The sequence below is a fragment of the Trifolium pratense genome, linkage group LG3 (assembly GCF_020283565.1).
Source record: "Trifolium pratense cultivar HEN17-A07 linkage group LG3, ARS_RC_1.1, whole genome shotgun sequence".
NCBI lineage: Eukaryota > Viridiplantae > Streptophyta > Magnoliopsida > Fabales > Fabaceae > Trifolium > Trifolium pratense.
Genome location: NC_060061.1, coordinates 51,003,323 through 51,019,658, shown reverse-complemented (window position 1 = coordinate 51,019,658; position 16,336 = coordinate 51,003,323). Strand labels below are relative to the sequence as shown.

Genomic DNA, 16,336 nt, shown 5'->3' with positions numbered 1-16,336 from the left:
ACAACAGTGGTACCATATTCCCGGTTCAACTTGACGGGGGAACGAGGCAAGAGAGTCTCACTTGAGAAAAAATGTTGTGATATTTCAATTATGACTTAAAGTCTCACATTAGATGAAAGAGTTGAAGTTGAGCAAGAAAGTATAATACAAAATGAAACAGTGTATAATGCATGATGGGATTTCAAATTAGAAGCAACAATAATGATAGTTCTACTCATGTCCCTTAATGAACACCCAAAGCAATGCTATAAAGCATAAAATATTTTTTTATTAAACAAATGTGAAAATTAAAATGGCCTAACTTGGCCAACCTCATAATGTAATCCTTAATTCCCTGTCTTTATTCTGTTTAAAACCCCAATCCCTCCAAAGCTTAGGAAAACACACACATAAACAAACTCATTTTTCACCTACATATTTGGCACACTAAGAAACACACAATAATGTCTTATCATAATGGTATGCAACAAAGTAACAACGTTGTTGAAGAACATGAAACTCTGACATACCAAACCTACCCGTGTGGATACTATGTCCAAAGCCCCTCCACACTGTCCCATGCCAACAGTGTAGACATAAGAAGCAACATCCAAAACGACGCCGAATCAACTTTTCACTCCCCGAATCAATCTGAGACCCATCCGACAAATTCGAACCGCATAGCCCTTTGCCGCTACTCCTCTTCTCGAGGCTCTAACCATTCTTTCTTGCACCACAAGAAAATCTCATATGACGGTACTGTCACTGAGAATGACGATGATCACCATCTGGTGATCGTCGATGACAGTGGCAGTGTCGTTAGTGATGAGGAAGAGAAAGGGTTGTTTGATGAGTATTATTGTGAGAAAAATGAAGGAGGGTGGAAGAGGTACTTTTCTTACCATAACACTGATTCATATGCTTGGATTTGGTTGCAAGTGAGTTGGAGAATTATGGTGAGTTTTGGATTTGCATTGCTTGTGTTCTACATTGCTACAAAACCCCCTCCTCCCAAATTCTCCCTTGAGGTGAGTACATGAGCAATAATTAATAAAAAAAAATGTCCATCGTTATGTTTGATATATAGCCCTATGATTTTGCTCTGTTTTCTTTTCCTCTGTTTTTGTCACAAAGGAATTGTGAGAAATGAGAATAATGTGTAAAATTTATAGGTTGAACGATGTCATTCATATTCAAACTCGATATCTCACAATTATGTGTGTAGTTTTGTGGCGTTTGTCAGACAAAATAAAATATCATTTTTAAATATAAAAAATGAAGATACAAAATGTTTTGTTTTTAGTATGTGTTTGGTCCTCTGATGTGAAATTCATTATAATTGTTTTAATTAATAATGACTTGCACATAAAGTTATGTATATTTAATTAAAAGTTGGTGTTTTAATACATTCCATGAAAATGAGTTTAATAATACATTTTAGACCAAAAAAAATCAATTTTTTTTAAAGCAAAAATACTTCTAAAATTTTTGGTGTTAACTTTCCGATTTTCAGAAAAGGGGTTTGGTAATTCAAAGTTGTTAAAATGTAAATAAAATCTGGTCAAAAATTATTAGTCTATGAACTCTAATTCAGTTTTTCTCAAACTATTCGTCAAATAGAAAGCTCATAAACTAGTTAAAAACATCTATTCGAAAACATCTAAATATGTTAAAAAAAAAAAAAGTGAACCGAATATGCATTAAGATATTGGAATGTGATAATTGTTTCTTTTTGTTGTAATGTGGGAACAATCATTGTGTAAAACTAAAAATAGAATCCCAATCACAGAAAATTCATAAATTTCTCCTTCATTTTTTTCACCATCAGTATCTGACCACTAGACATGTTAATTTAATTCGGAAGTTAGTTCCGGCATTAAGTGGTTCCAACTCATCCCAATCGCAGTTGATAAATTTCTCCATTGACAATGACAAACATGCTATCAATATTTTGTATGCATAAAGTTTAATTTATTGATTTGTAGATTGCAAGGATTCCAGAATTTAAACTAGGGGAAGGAGTGGATAGAACTGGAGTGACAACAAAGATTCTGACATGCAATTGCTCCATGAATTTAATCGTAGAGAATAAATCAAGATTCTTTGGTCTTCATATTCGTCCTCCAATGATGGATATGAAATTTTCCATCTTACCCTTTGCATTTTCAAATGTAAGTATGTCAATTATGATGCACAATATTGTTGAATGATTGACTCTATAGAATATTTTCTTGTTAAAGGGGTATATTATATATATACTAGTGAATAGTGATTCCCACATATCACAATAATCATTACCTGTTTTTTTAACCAAAAAAGAGTAAAAAATCCAAAATTACCTGTTTTAATTATTTTATTTTTTAAAAATAGAGGAAATAACTCATTTTTACTTCATTTTTTCCTTTACCATCAAGGCCTCAACTCATTTTTACTTCTTTTTTCCTCTTTAAAAATTATAGTAAAATAAAATTTAGAACATAAAAAATGCATCTTGGACTTCTATTATCAAACTCATTAATCAATTAAATAAAATTTTATTTATTTGAGTAGATATTTAAATCTCCTAATTATCTGGTCCCAATATTTGATCTTTAACCGACACGTATAAAAAAAAAATTTTTGACACATGTCAACTCCTTAAGTAAATTTTACTGATCAATCTCTTAAGTTATATGCAGAAAATGTCTTAGTTTACGACAAAAATATAACTGAGACAACTAAATCTGATACGAGCGGTTTGGTTTGGACAAAGAGTTTTACTATCTATACCTCCACACTTGCATTCTGAAACTTATATATTTTGAGAATGCATATTGTTCATAGACTTATATAAGGACTTATATTATGTTACATCATCACAAAACTTATTTTTGCATTAATTAATTCGTGTAAATGTTTGCATATATGTAGGGTCCTGAGCTCTATGCAGAAAGTGGATTAACAATCTTTACGTTACAATTAGGGGTAAAGAATAAAGCCATGTATGGTGCTGGAAGAAGCATGGAGGATATGCTAGATTCTGGAAGAGGATTACCAATAGTAATACAAGTAATCTTAAGTTCAAGTTTTGAAATGGTGCCAAAACTTGTTAAGCCTAAGTTCCATCACCAAGTTGAATGTATAGTGGTTCTTAAGAAGGCTTACAATAAGAAACATCGATCTCAAGCATTTAATAGTACTTGTAAAGTAACTTCTTGAGTAAATGTGACTTTGATGTACTCTAGTCTTTTGATTGGTTCCAACGGTTTCTTAACTTCCAAGGAACAGCTAGCTGAGACTTGAAGGCTAGAGTCACAAACTTGGAATCACACACAAGCCAAAGATGATTCCAACTTTTCCTTTGCGCAATCTCAATAGCAACAATTGCATCAATAAACTTAGCAGAAAAAGCATCATTCATCTCAATATTGAAAGCAAAACAATCTAGATTATTAGATTGATTATCTCTAAAAATTCCTCTACAAGCCGAAGGGCCAGAGTTACCTTTAGACGTCATCCGAATATGAAAAATACCCATAAGCTCAGTAAAATTTACATACATGTTGGAAAGTAATTAAAAATTTCGTTTAAGCTTTTCAAAAAGAAGAGTCACGTGTTATGTTAAAAAAACTTTAATAAAACGATGATACAAATTTTTGTATTTGGAAGATGACACTGATTTACATAGTTTAAACGGTGTGATGTGAAAAAACAAAACCACAATGTATACAACATGTAATTTTATATTAGAAAAAAGAATAATCAGCTTGCATAAAAATCCAACTTTCAGAAATAATTTAAAAATGTACAGAGATCTTTGAGCATCTTATTATAACATGTGTCCAAACCAACCAGGCTCAATTATTTTATGGCAAAGTTGTACACTTGAAAAAAAAAATATTAAATGGACATAGCATAGTTTTTAAATTAAAATAAAATTAAAACTCATGGACATAGTCACATAGCATAGTTTTTTATTTTTGACAAAAATGGACATAGCAGAGTATAACTATATTTTAAATTAATTGCAAAAAAAAATCTTTTTAGTTACTTGTGACCATATTGATAAAAGATTGAAATACTACTTAAATTAGAAGTCAGTGGCTTCTACGCATACTTTATCATAAAATAATGATAGGACTTAACCTTATGGAATATCCTAAAAGTATATTTACACAAAAATATATACATGATATTACAAGGAAAGGACCACAAGTCATTTTAGTGGCCTTGTTGATGAGGCTAATTTACTCCACGTTCCTTTCATTCCAATACAAAAATCCAATGATGGCTCTTCAAGCCAGATCATTCTCAACCATACCACTTCATTCTTGGTTTTTTTATTGGCTTCAATTCAAGTATTCAACCCTTTTAATCATGAATGGCCCTTCCACCACACAACTAAGGGCACTTTTCCATAAGATAACATACTTGAATAATAAGAATATCATAACTCGAAGGATTTAGTCTAGTGGTAAAAATACAGGTCTGAAACCAAAAGTTTAGGTTTGAACCCTGGTCAAGTCTTTGGAGGGAGGTTAATATAAATACCTTTGTAAGCTTTGAGCCTCAAAATTTTCCATGGATTGGATTGAAATGAAACACACCTCGCCATAAGCATCATCTCCTTATCATAAAATTTTTCGAAAAAAATAAATAAATAAAACTACTAGAAAAATTAAATAGAATTAGCATCCGGAAAAACAAAATTCGTCTCTAATTCTCTTATGACTTAATTTAATGGTGAAATTAGAGACGGAATTTGTACTTTTCATCTCTAAATTTTCGTCGTTAATTTTTTTTTTTTTTGGTAGTGAAATTGTAAATTTAAGACCTTGTGGTATATCTTCTAAGTCCTCTTGGTGTAGGCACAACAACTTCACGGCCAGTTTTTAACAAAGCTTGACGATCCCTAATTGTTTTATCGAACAATCTGTTTTCAGGATTCTCAGCATAACATACATAGTAACAACTCACACAAGCATGAGGCACTGCCATTGCAATCCTTGTCTGCAAAATCAACAAGTTGATTATGTTAAGATTTGATCACATGCTAGTTAATCATTGTGAACACTAACAATAAAATTGGTTTAATTACTCCGTAGGTCCCAAAACTACGAGGATTTTTAAATACGTTTGGTTTAATTACTTCGTAGGTCCCATAATTATATGAGGATTTTTAAGAACTTAGGGACACATACAAATTACTTAAAAAGTTTAGAGACCTAATTAAAATTATTTAGAAGCTTCTACCAAAAAAAAAATTATTTAGAAGTTTATGAGGGACTAGTTATAAATTACTGTATTTAAAAATTCAGGGACTTGATTAAAAAATGGTACAAGAATCTAATTAAATATTTTTGACAAACTCAGACTAAAAACTAATCAAAGAATCTATTTAAAAATTTCTAACTAATTTAGGGAGTTTTACCTACAAAATAATTAAACCATAAGAAAAAAATTATCTAAGACTCTATTTAAAAAATTCCAAATAATTTAGGGACCTGCACCTAAAGAATAATCAAACCATAAAAAATATGGAAAAAAAAGTGGTCAAATAAGGGGTACCAACCAAAAGGTATCCAATGAAGAATGTGAGTAAAGACAGAGTGGCAGTGAAACTTTGGTGTACTGTTTGAGTCCAAGCAGCCACAACAATGACACACATAGAACCACTACATACTCCAGTGAGGAAGCAAATTGAGCTTGTTATATCGGCATCGACAATTTGCACCATGTCTTCTTTCTCAAATAGGGACCATGTCTCTTGTGATGCCATTACAAAACCTCTTCCATAGGCTGCTATCTGTTAAATTGATGAATTGAAAGTAAGTTAGATAACTTTAATAATTGGTAGATAGTGATTGATTTGTGAATTTTGGAACACGGGAAATGATGGCGATAAAATTTGAAAGACATGTAGGGACCGTATAATAAAGGAATCCAACAAATCACATAATCCGAAACAGAAAAGAGTTTAATGACTATGCATTGACATGGTGATGTGGGTAGCTCAACTGGTTTGCGCTAACGGTTAAAGGAGTTGGAGGTCCTTGATTCAAACCCGGACACTTGATTCAAACCCGGACACGGGGGAAAAATACTAACTTAAGGGGAACATTGTTTTACACAATCTTCCAATCAAATCTCACCATGTTAGACATCATGGTGAAATGTGATTTGGATGATCGTAAAACTTTTTTACACACCAGTGGATAGTCATTAAACTTGACAAAAAGGCTCGCGGATAAATTTTAGAGTAAAATAGCTAAGCTAACCAATACAAGATATGAACAGCAAATTAGTTTCTTATAAATACAGTTCAAATTGTTTATTTGTGAAGTTACCTGTACATAAGCCCAACTATTGCCATTTCTGAAAATCGATTCCATGACTCCTAAACAACAACGAGCACAACAAAACATGAACTCATCTTCTCCCTCAAGCAAATTCAACCCCCTAGCAACAATTCTAAGTGCTTCAATTGTTGGCACAAATAGAGAACCCAAACAAGCACTTCCAAGATTCCGAGTTAGAGCTCTCAGAAAGCAAAATTGAGTGCTAGATTGCATTCCTCGCAAGTAATACAACGCAATAACCCGACTAACCGTTATATTAACAACATTCCTCATAACCTCGGTAGTCCAAGCCAAACTCAACACCAATGCAATGATAACCAAAGGTGGATAATAAAAGTTCAAAGCTCCGATAACTGCTAAAATCCATAGAGATATCCACAAGAATCCAACAGCGAGCATATGATAAGTAGGTCGATTCAAATCGCTGAATTTGGACATAGGTTGAAGCGATAAAGTCAAGATCTTACAACAAAACTTAATTCTATGACTAATCCAACAACCATATAAGCCATTTCCAATTGCAAAAGCAATGAAACAAACACCGACACCATCGGTAGGGGCCCTTTGGAAGCAAATAAGAAGAATCCCGGCAGCAAGAGACATCACAAAAGTAAACCAAAGTATGAAATGAACCATAAAAGTTGGCCATTTTCTAATTGCACCTTGCCAAATAAAAGCAAGAATTATGCTCATAAAAGTTGCAGCTTCCACTTGTGGCAGAAAAAACTTCAACACATTTTTCTCTTTTCTCTTAACAGAATCAGATTCTTGTTGTATTAGTCCTTGGATTCCTTTGAACACAAGAAAACACACAAGAGCAATAGCTAGTAATTGGTGGAGGGCAAATATAAACAAGGATATTCTATTGGTATATCTTCTTGAATTAAGTGTCACTGGTTGTTGCTGCTGAAAAAAGGAAAAACAAAAAGAATAAAATTAATAACAAAAACAAAAATAAACCGTTACAAACTATAATCCTTAACCAGATAAACACATAAATTTAATTTCCATAAAGAGTATTTGACTTGAACAAGACACATTTAACCCCCATAACCATTTATTCAAAAAATATATTAAAAATGTAAATTTCCTTAAAGTAGTTGAATTGAACAAGAAACCTTCATAACACTTTAAAACAAAAAATTGTAAATTTCCATAGAGTATTTGACTTAAACAAGAAATCCTCATAACCCTTCACCAAAAATTAAATAAAAAATGTAAATGACATGAACAAGACACAAGAAACCCCATAACCTTTCACCCAAAAAAAATGTAACTTTATAAAAAGTGATTAATATTAACAAGACACTTCTATGAAAACAAAACAGAATCAAAAGAAAAAGAAACATACCCTCTCTTGTGGTGGTGATGGTGGTGAAGGTGGTTGTGGAGTTTGAATTGGTGGTGGTATTGGTTGTGGTGTTGGAATGGAACGAGTATGAGTATGAGAGCGTTGAGATTGAGTAGGAGGAGAAGGTTTAGCAACTCTTGTTGAGCTATTAATCACAATTCTTAAAGGATTAGTAGGGTTTAATCTATGAAATCTAGAAAGATTAAACTCTTCATGATCACCACCATGACCATGACCATGAGCAACATTCTCAACATCATCATCATCATCATCATCAACAACATCATTACTTCTTCTAACTTCCCCTTTCTCCAAATCCCTTACCCTTTCTTCTTTCTTACCATCATCCATTCTTCTAGCTCCACCTTCATTCTCTCTCTCATCCACCTCCTAAAGAAAAAAAAACAACAAAAAATCAAAACTTTACACAAATGGTAACAACCCATTTTGAAAAAATTAAAGTAGCTTAAATAAAAAACTGAAATTGACTTAAAAATTAAGTTAAATTACATGTTCTGTGGCACCCATTTGAAAAAAATTAGTTTTTTGGAGTTATGACGGCGGTGGAAACAACCGTGACGGTGTGTGTTAATGTTGGTGTTCTTTTTTCTGAGAGAATAATGTTGTTGTTGGGTTTTGGATTGGTAGAGATGACGTTATTGAGTTTGGTTGTTGTTTTCATTTGGAGTTTGTATTCACAAGTTACAACGTTTTTCTTCTTTCTCACACGAATTAGGATCATTCAAGAGTGGGGTCCACTGGGTATTGATGTTTGTGGAGGAGTTGATAACGTGCTAGAACAGAAAGTGGATACTACGCGCCTATGATGTGATCAGTCACTGTTTTACGTGTCAGAGAAAAAACATAGCACGTGGAACAGAAAAACAATTACAGTACCACTTTCTTGAATGTGTGAGTACTTTTTATATTTAGTCAAGTTTATTTCTATATTTAGGATTTTTAGGATCATTTACTTTTGAGTTTAGGTGAAATAATTTATATTAAGTTTTATGTATTATTATAAGTTTTTTAATGTAATTTATAAAAAAAATTAAAAATATATAATTTTTGTTAGTAAAAATTTATGAATTAGCATAAATTTTTTTCATAAGCTTAAAAATAAATTAAATTCAAATGGACTCGAGTTCGTTTGGTTCTATGGAAAGAAAGTGAGAGGAAAAAAAATACACAAATCAATACATGAATTTAGACTGACTTTAGTCTAAGTTCATGCATTGGTTTGCGTAATATTCTTTCATCCTACTTTCTTTTCATAAAACCAAGCGGAGTTAATCACTTATTAGTCTTTATGTTAACTTATTAACTTTATCCATAATTTTATCGGTTACTAAATGCTTGCGTTTAATCTACTAGAAAATAGATGATTGGACAATTTTTGTTGCATTTTGATTGATTTTAAAAATCGTTATGGGACTGGACAAATAAATAGTAAGGGACGGGAAAAAAAGAAGAATTTTTGTCCTTCACTTACCATATGAAAGTTTTTTTTCCATAATACAACTATGAAAAATACTCCTACATATCTCTCTCAGGTATATTTATGTCATGTCTTGTACTAGCTTGTTTCGTCCCGTCTTTACTGTTATGTTTAGTACTAACTATTTTGTGAATTATAAACGCACTTGTCTCTAATATACTTTTAAAAGGTTTAATAAGAGTAAAATTTGAAAAAATCATAATCATTTTTTTCTAAGTGGAAAGTATCTAGACATCAGAAGATAAAACAGGTTTCGTTTTATATTTTGTCTATATCTCTTTATTATATTAAAAAAAAAATTATACCAAATTATTAACATTTTTGAAAAATTAGATAGGTACTCGGATATATTTATATTTGGTTAATGATATATCTCAAAGTAATTGCTTTAGAGTGAATTAAAGCATTAAGATCAAGTGGTTAATAAATTTTATTTAAAATAAATCGTTTGAAAGAATCATGCTCAATTTTTTATAAGAACAATTTGTTGTCGAACTTTACTTATCTCGCGGTTGAACTAAGATATATGCTAGCATGTGTCAATGATTCGCAAAATTATATTTTTATATTTATTTCTTTAACATATTATGCACACGTTAGCATTTTTTATAATTTAGATAGAGATTAAATTTGATACTTTTGATTGATTTGATATTAATTAAATTTCACGCTTTAGATGTCTTTGAACTTCAAATCAAATTGTACGGTTAATATTAAATTCGGTTTTTTGCGATTTTCATTTGGATTGGTTCGGTTTGTGGTTTTATTTTTGGATTGTTTCGGATATGATCACTCCTACTTTGAAGGATAGTTCAGAGGGTCGAAAATTCGGATTTTGAATGTCAAAATCAAATTTTCTTCACATTTAAAGTGTACAAATATAACCAATTATTAGTTGATCAAATGGTGATTAGCGTTGGACTTGATAGGGATGAGTGAAGATCATAGTTTGATCTCTCACAATTGTGATCGAGAGTGGGCTAGAATCACTTGATGTCAGAACTAATTTTCGAACCAAATTAGGCGGTCCTGTGGACCGAATACCGGTGGTGAAAACCAAATAAAAAAATTGTACACATATACATTCAATAAATTGGTCTAAATCGTAAGGGTCTTGCTCCTCTAAAGTATGTAGTTAGGGGTTCAATTTATGGCTGATACATATGAAAAAAATTTGGTTGAAGGGGGAGAACCCACCTTATGTAGAAATTTCGTACAAATATCATACTCCCTATGGTCCTATATATAAGAAAAAGTTTAATTTCTAAATTTATTGTAAAGTTGATATATCTAGACTACATTTTAGTCTAGATACAACTTTACGATAAATCTAAAAATCAATTTTTTTTCTTATATAAAGTGTCGGAGGAACTTAGGGAGTAGTAGCCCAAAAGAATGTACTCCCTCCGGACACAAATATAAGAAAAAAATCACTTCAAATTTTGGAAACAAATATAAGCAAAAGTCAACTACTTTTAAACTAATTAATACTACAATTCCTAATATGCATTCATTTAGGGGGGTGTATTGAATTGGGATTTCAAAGGACTATTTTAACAAAAAAAGTCTTGAAGATTTTGTGGGATTGTATTGACTTTGTGGGATTTTAAATGACATTTTCAACAATCACGATTTTCAAATCAAGACTTTAAAGAATTGATTACACAGATTTTCTAGATTTTAGAGTACTTTATGGAATTTTATGATTTCAAATGATTCAGTAAATTTGTTTTAAAAAAAGAAACAAAGTTATTGATTTCCTAAAATAACATTCAATATTAATAATAACAATTAATCAATATAACAAAATAAAAATCAATGAATCAAGAAAACAAAACAAATTAAAAATAAAAACATAACAGATGGGAAAAAAAATTACACGTTAAATTGGTACAAAAACAAAAAAAAAAAGTTATGTTGAAGAATTTTGAGAGTGGTATATGTGTGATGATTATTGAACAATATAGCAAATCGTTTTTTGTGAGTGATATACGTTGAAGAAATTTTTGATCTAACGCAAGTTATAATTGATTGAAAAGTATATAATCCATTCCACTTGTAAGAGAAGAAACTCGGTAATATTATGTTAGAGGTTTATAATTATTTGTATGGATAATATAGCAAGTTGTAAGAGAATAACATATTTTGAACTGATGAGTTCCGACGGCAATAGAGATCGGTAGGGAGAAAATATTAGCGATTATAAAAAACATGAGATAATCAGGAAACATGAAATAGAAACATGAGGAAAGGTGAAAGAAATAAAAAAAATGAGAATCCATCAAAATATCATGATATGAGGAAAGACTTTTTGTAGCTCAAAATTCACTAAAAAGTCCATCAAAATCCATTAAAATCATATTTTTTAAACAATCCATCGAAATTAGAATACTTTTGAATACCACAAGACTTTTTGTAAGTTGTAAAGAGTCTTGATTGAATACCACTAGACTTTTTTAAAGTCTTTTAAAATCCTAATTGAATACCACTAGACTTTTTTAAAGTCTTTTAAAATCCTAATTGAATACCACAGGATTTTGTCATCATAAAAAAGTGTTTTAAAATCCATTAAAATCCTAATTGAATACACCCCCCTTAATCATTTCACTTTTCAAAAGTATATATGATTTGCAAGACATAAATCACTTTCCAAAGGATAATATAATAAATTTAACTCATGTTTTGCATTAAATCAAAGAAATTTAACTACGTTTAACTAAATTTCTTAAACACCGCGTAAACGATTATTTTTTCTTATATTTGTGTCAGGAGAGGGAATACAAAACTAACCATAAAGTTTCTTGATTAAAAAAAAAAAAAACTCACGTTCTATATCACTTAATTAATTATATCTCATTCCAACATTATTATTTTTTCATTTTCAATTAGATTTCTCCGTGCAAGTTATTTATATCGAGATTCATTCTTATCTACTACTAGTAATATGATTGATTGTCGAGTTGCTTACAATTTGGTGACTGTGTGTGTGGCAAACTTGGTTATCAACTTCGAGAGAAGTTATATTAGGGTCTGTTTGGTTCAACATAGGGGGAGGGGAGGGGAGGGGAGGTATTTTAATGAAGGGGAAGGGAGGTGAGGGGAGGGGAGGTGAAATTTGTATTTACACATATGTTTGGTTCAAAAGAAGGAAGGGGAGGGGAGGTGAGGGATTTTAATTAGATATATGTTTGGTTCAAGAGGGGGAGGGGAGAGATTTTAAAACTAATTTACTTTTTTATCCTTATAATTTTCATGTAGTCTGACAATTTTATAGCTACTTGGTGCGAATTAACCTATATATCCACAATATTTTCTCAATTTTTATGATTGATCTAACCCAAAAATAATATTTATAAGTTTAAATTACCTATAAATATATTTAAAAGAATTTTTTGATAATTATTAACAAAAAAACCTTGTACTAATACTAATATTGTACAAAAAAGTAATATTTATTTATAAGTATAAAGATCTTGTACTAATACTAATATTGTAAAAAAAACAAAAAAACTTTTGTATATTATAAGTTATAACGTAACAAACTTAATGATATTTTAAAAAATATAATAGTGCATATAAATACTAACTAATATGATGCAGGTAAAAAGTAAGTAACAACGTTGATTTTCTATAAAAAAAAATAACAACGTTGATTCAAAAAATTATATGAACTTTACAAGATAACAATGTAATACAAAAAAAATTAGCACAACAGTTTATGAATATAAAAAGACATGCGTAACAATAAAAGAAAAGTTTGAAAAAAAAATTAGAACTAAAAAATGGATAATTTAGGCATTTTAAAATAATTATGAGGACAATTATGTCAAAATAATTAAAATGGTAATAATATCTTTCTCCTTCCCTCCCCTCCCCTCCAAATCCCCCCAATTTGGGGGGAAGCAAAAATTGGGATTTGGAGGTATTTTGCTCACCTCCTCTCACCTCCCCTCCCCTCCTAAAAATTGAACCAAACACAATTAATTTAAAATATCCTCTCACCTCCCCTCCCCTCCCCTCCAAAACCCCCGAACCAAACAGACCCTCAGAGTCTCATTCTTTGGTTGCTATTTTTTTTTTTTTGACAGGACATTCTTTGGTTGCTATTAAGCTTCTAAAAGACGGATGTCCATTTATTCATCCACATCATATGAAAAATGTGCATTAGATTCATTGGAAAAATGTGCTGATTGAATTCATATCTCCTAATGCTAATTTTAAATTTTTTAATGGTGTTCCTAGTTTGATTTCTATTCGGCTGATACTGTCTTAATATCAAGGATATTGTCATATCTGCAACCAGCTGTGTGTAGTTTCCATTTAGGGATTTTGTAGCATATGTTTTGGGTGTAAATAACATAATTATAGCTGCATAATTATAGCATATGATTGCATTGATTGTAAATACTATTTGCCGTATATATATCCAATTGAGAGTCAATAAAATACATCATTCTATCTCCAAATATACTCTGTTTCTGTTAATTTCTTTGCCCCTTTGAACTGACTCTGCTTGTATTAGTTTTTCTAGTGGTTTTTAGGGAGTCTAAAACATACAGCTCTATTGTTAAAAAATGAAGAAAAAAAAAATGATCATGCTACATCATATATTTATTTTAAAACGGTCAAAATAAGTAATTGACATTTATCTCCTTAACTTATTTAACTCTTAGTTCAAGCCCTAAATTTTAAATCATTCAACTCCTTTTTTTAAACCAATTAAACTATTCATCCAATTCCACCTCATCTTCTATTAATTAAAGATTTTTGGTACAAGAAGGCAAAGACAAAAGAGAAAAAGCTAAAGAAAACTATCTAGAAAAATAAACCCCATTAGCATCAGCTAGCAGACAAAGATTTAAACCAGCAGGCGGACAACTAAGGAAGTGAAGATTTCATTGTTGTGGGCACCATGCTTAGCTAAAAATTCGGCGCAAGCGTTGCCTTCACGGTAGGTGTGGAGGATGGTAACCTACCAATTCCTATTCAGGATGTCCTTGATGTTATTAATGATGGCTGCATAGTGGTGTCACTCATCAACCGTTTTAGTTATTAATTTAAGATCTGTCACGGAGTCGAAATAACACCACAAGTTCCTAAACAGCTGCCATAAACAGAAACATGGTGGGGCAACGAAGGCCAAAACGTAACCATGCATATGGTGCGTCTCCTTGGAAGAAATTAAAGATTGTGCATAACTAACAACTCAAGAATTAATAGTTGAAATTTGCATGTAATTCATTCCAAATAAACACATTAAACAGGCTAACATTTTTCCATAATATCAAATTGAAATACTATTTTGATATTGGATCATTGAGATTTTATTTTTTTCGGTATTGGATCATTGAGTTTTTGTGTAACTTGGAAGAAAGACTATATATTTTTCGATGTACTTAATTGTACATGTGCATATGTATACATAATAATGACAAGGAGTAGTAACGGTCTATGATTGGAAGAGAACGAGTGATGGCAACAATCCCATATTGAGTAATTAAAAAGTGATGGTGAAAATGGATGGAAAATGTTGGTGACGACAAATAAATGATAAGCAAAACAAAGAAAGTTATACACGAATGCAAAAAGTTATGGGGCCACCCCACTCCCAGATTTATAATTATAATGTTAATATAATTATATTATATTTTGACGATAATATAATTAGGATATAATTATATATACTCTGTATTTGGTAAATATAAGATTTTTTTAGAAAATGGAGAATATTAAAAAATAAAGTGTGATATTAAATTTAATGTGAATTGGTATGATTTTTACAATTTTAAATTTTTTAAGAGAGAGAATAAATTAGTGTTTTTTTAGAGTATTTATCATGCTCGACCCGGTGCAGGCAGCTCAGCATTGGAGCAGGCTCAAATCACTATTTTTTTAATAATGGGCTTCAATGTTTTTAGTATGATGTATTAGACCCAATGTAATCTTACTTGATGTTTTCTCTCCCAACCCCCCTCAATTCTTTTCTACCCCCTGAATTTCCGTTTTTGCCCTTGGGGGTACTGCGGTTTATACGAACCGAAATAAGCTGACATGATGATAAATTTCGGTAACCACTTACCGAAATCTGGGACATTTCGGTTCGCAAGTACCGAAACAATTATTTCGGTAAACTTCTACCGAAAATGGCCTAATTCCAGCGACCAACGTACCGAAATCTAGGACATTTCGGTTCGCAGATACCGAACAAGCTGACATTCGTTTTTTGTGTACCGAAAACGCTAATGTTCGGTTTGCAATTACCGAAATGGTCTAATATTTGGCTTCGGTGAATACGAACCGAAGTTTTTTGGCAAAAATGTTTGAAACCGCAAGGGGCAAAATTGGATTTTTGGGGGTAGAAAAGAAATGAGGGGGGTCGGGAGAGAAAACATCATCTTACTTTAGGAGTTTTTTTTTTTTTTAAACCATCTTATTGGTTTTCTCAAATGCTTTTTTAAATTATCAAAATATTTGTGTCTGTTACTTAAGTAATAAATGTTATCCGTTATATAAGTAGCGGCTGGATAAAAGTTTCCAAAGTTTGGAGGATTTAAGATTTCATGCCCCCGGAAATCCCATGAGAAATTTTACAATTTTTTTCATCCACTACTTATGTAGCGGACGACCATTTTATAGAAAACATACATGATTATGTTTAATAGGCAATTTACATTACATTGGAACATCAGTAGTTCAATAGGAATAATTTTATTGATTTCAGTACATTCAACGATGAATATTAAAACATAAAACAAATTAAAAAAAAATTACATTTGAAAAAAAAATCAGTTAGTCATAAAAATCAATCTTCTTGGGGGTAAAAAACGACTTTTAGCGGATCGACCCCCGACAATCAGCCCCTATGAGTAAAAGTAAATTCTCAATAGGCCTAAAAAAGTCCCTTGTCGATTAGCATAATGATTTCAATCATCGTCATCAAAGAACTTAGATAAGATCGTTATGACTAATCGATAACGATGGACATTGAGGTCGTTTATGCCTTAAATAACGAAAATATAAAAAAAATAAAACTAAAAAAAAATAAACACTAAACAAAGAGAGTATGTGAGAAGAAATGAGTATGAGAATAAATGCAAAAAAAATTCCAACTTATAGATTTTTTGGTTGAATTTCATTGGTTGAAGCAAGTAACAGTCGCAACTAGTGGCC

General features: G+C 31.1%; 2 protein-coding genes across 2 annotated transcripts; one reads left to right on the top strand and one right to left on the bottom strand.

Annotated features, from left to right (window-relative positions):
* The first annotated feature begins 303 nt into the window (after positions 1–303).
* Positions 304–3,243, top strand: LOC123913943. Its single transcript, XM_045964883.1, has 3 exons — positions 304–1,007; positions 1,965–2,150; positions 2,890–3,243. Exons 1-3 carry the CDS (start codon positions 444–446, stop codon positions 3,175–3,177), a joined length of 1,038 nt encoding a protein of 345 aa, XP_045820839.1. The 5' UTR covers positions 304–443; the 3' UTR covers positions 3,178–3,243.
* Positions 3,244–4,037: 794 nt separating this feature from the next.
* Positions 4,038–8,428, bottom strand: LOC123913942 (protein PNS1). The gene is made up of 5 exons (XM_045964881.1): positions 8,179–8,428; positions 7,669–8,058; positions 6,306–7,223; positions 5,531–5,764; positions 4,038–4,968 (listed from the first exon to the last, which is right to left on the bottom strand). Exons 1-5 carry the CDS (start codon positions 8,194–8,196, stop codon positions 4,786–4,788), a joined length of 1,743 nt encoding a protein of 580 aa, XP_045820837.1. The 5' UTR covers positions 8,197–8,428; the 3' UTR covers positions 4,038–4,785.
* Between the last annotated feature and the right edge of the window lie 7,908 nt (positions 8,429–16,336).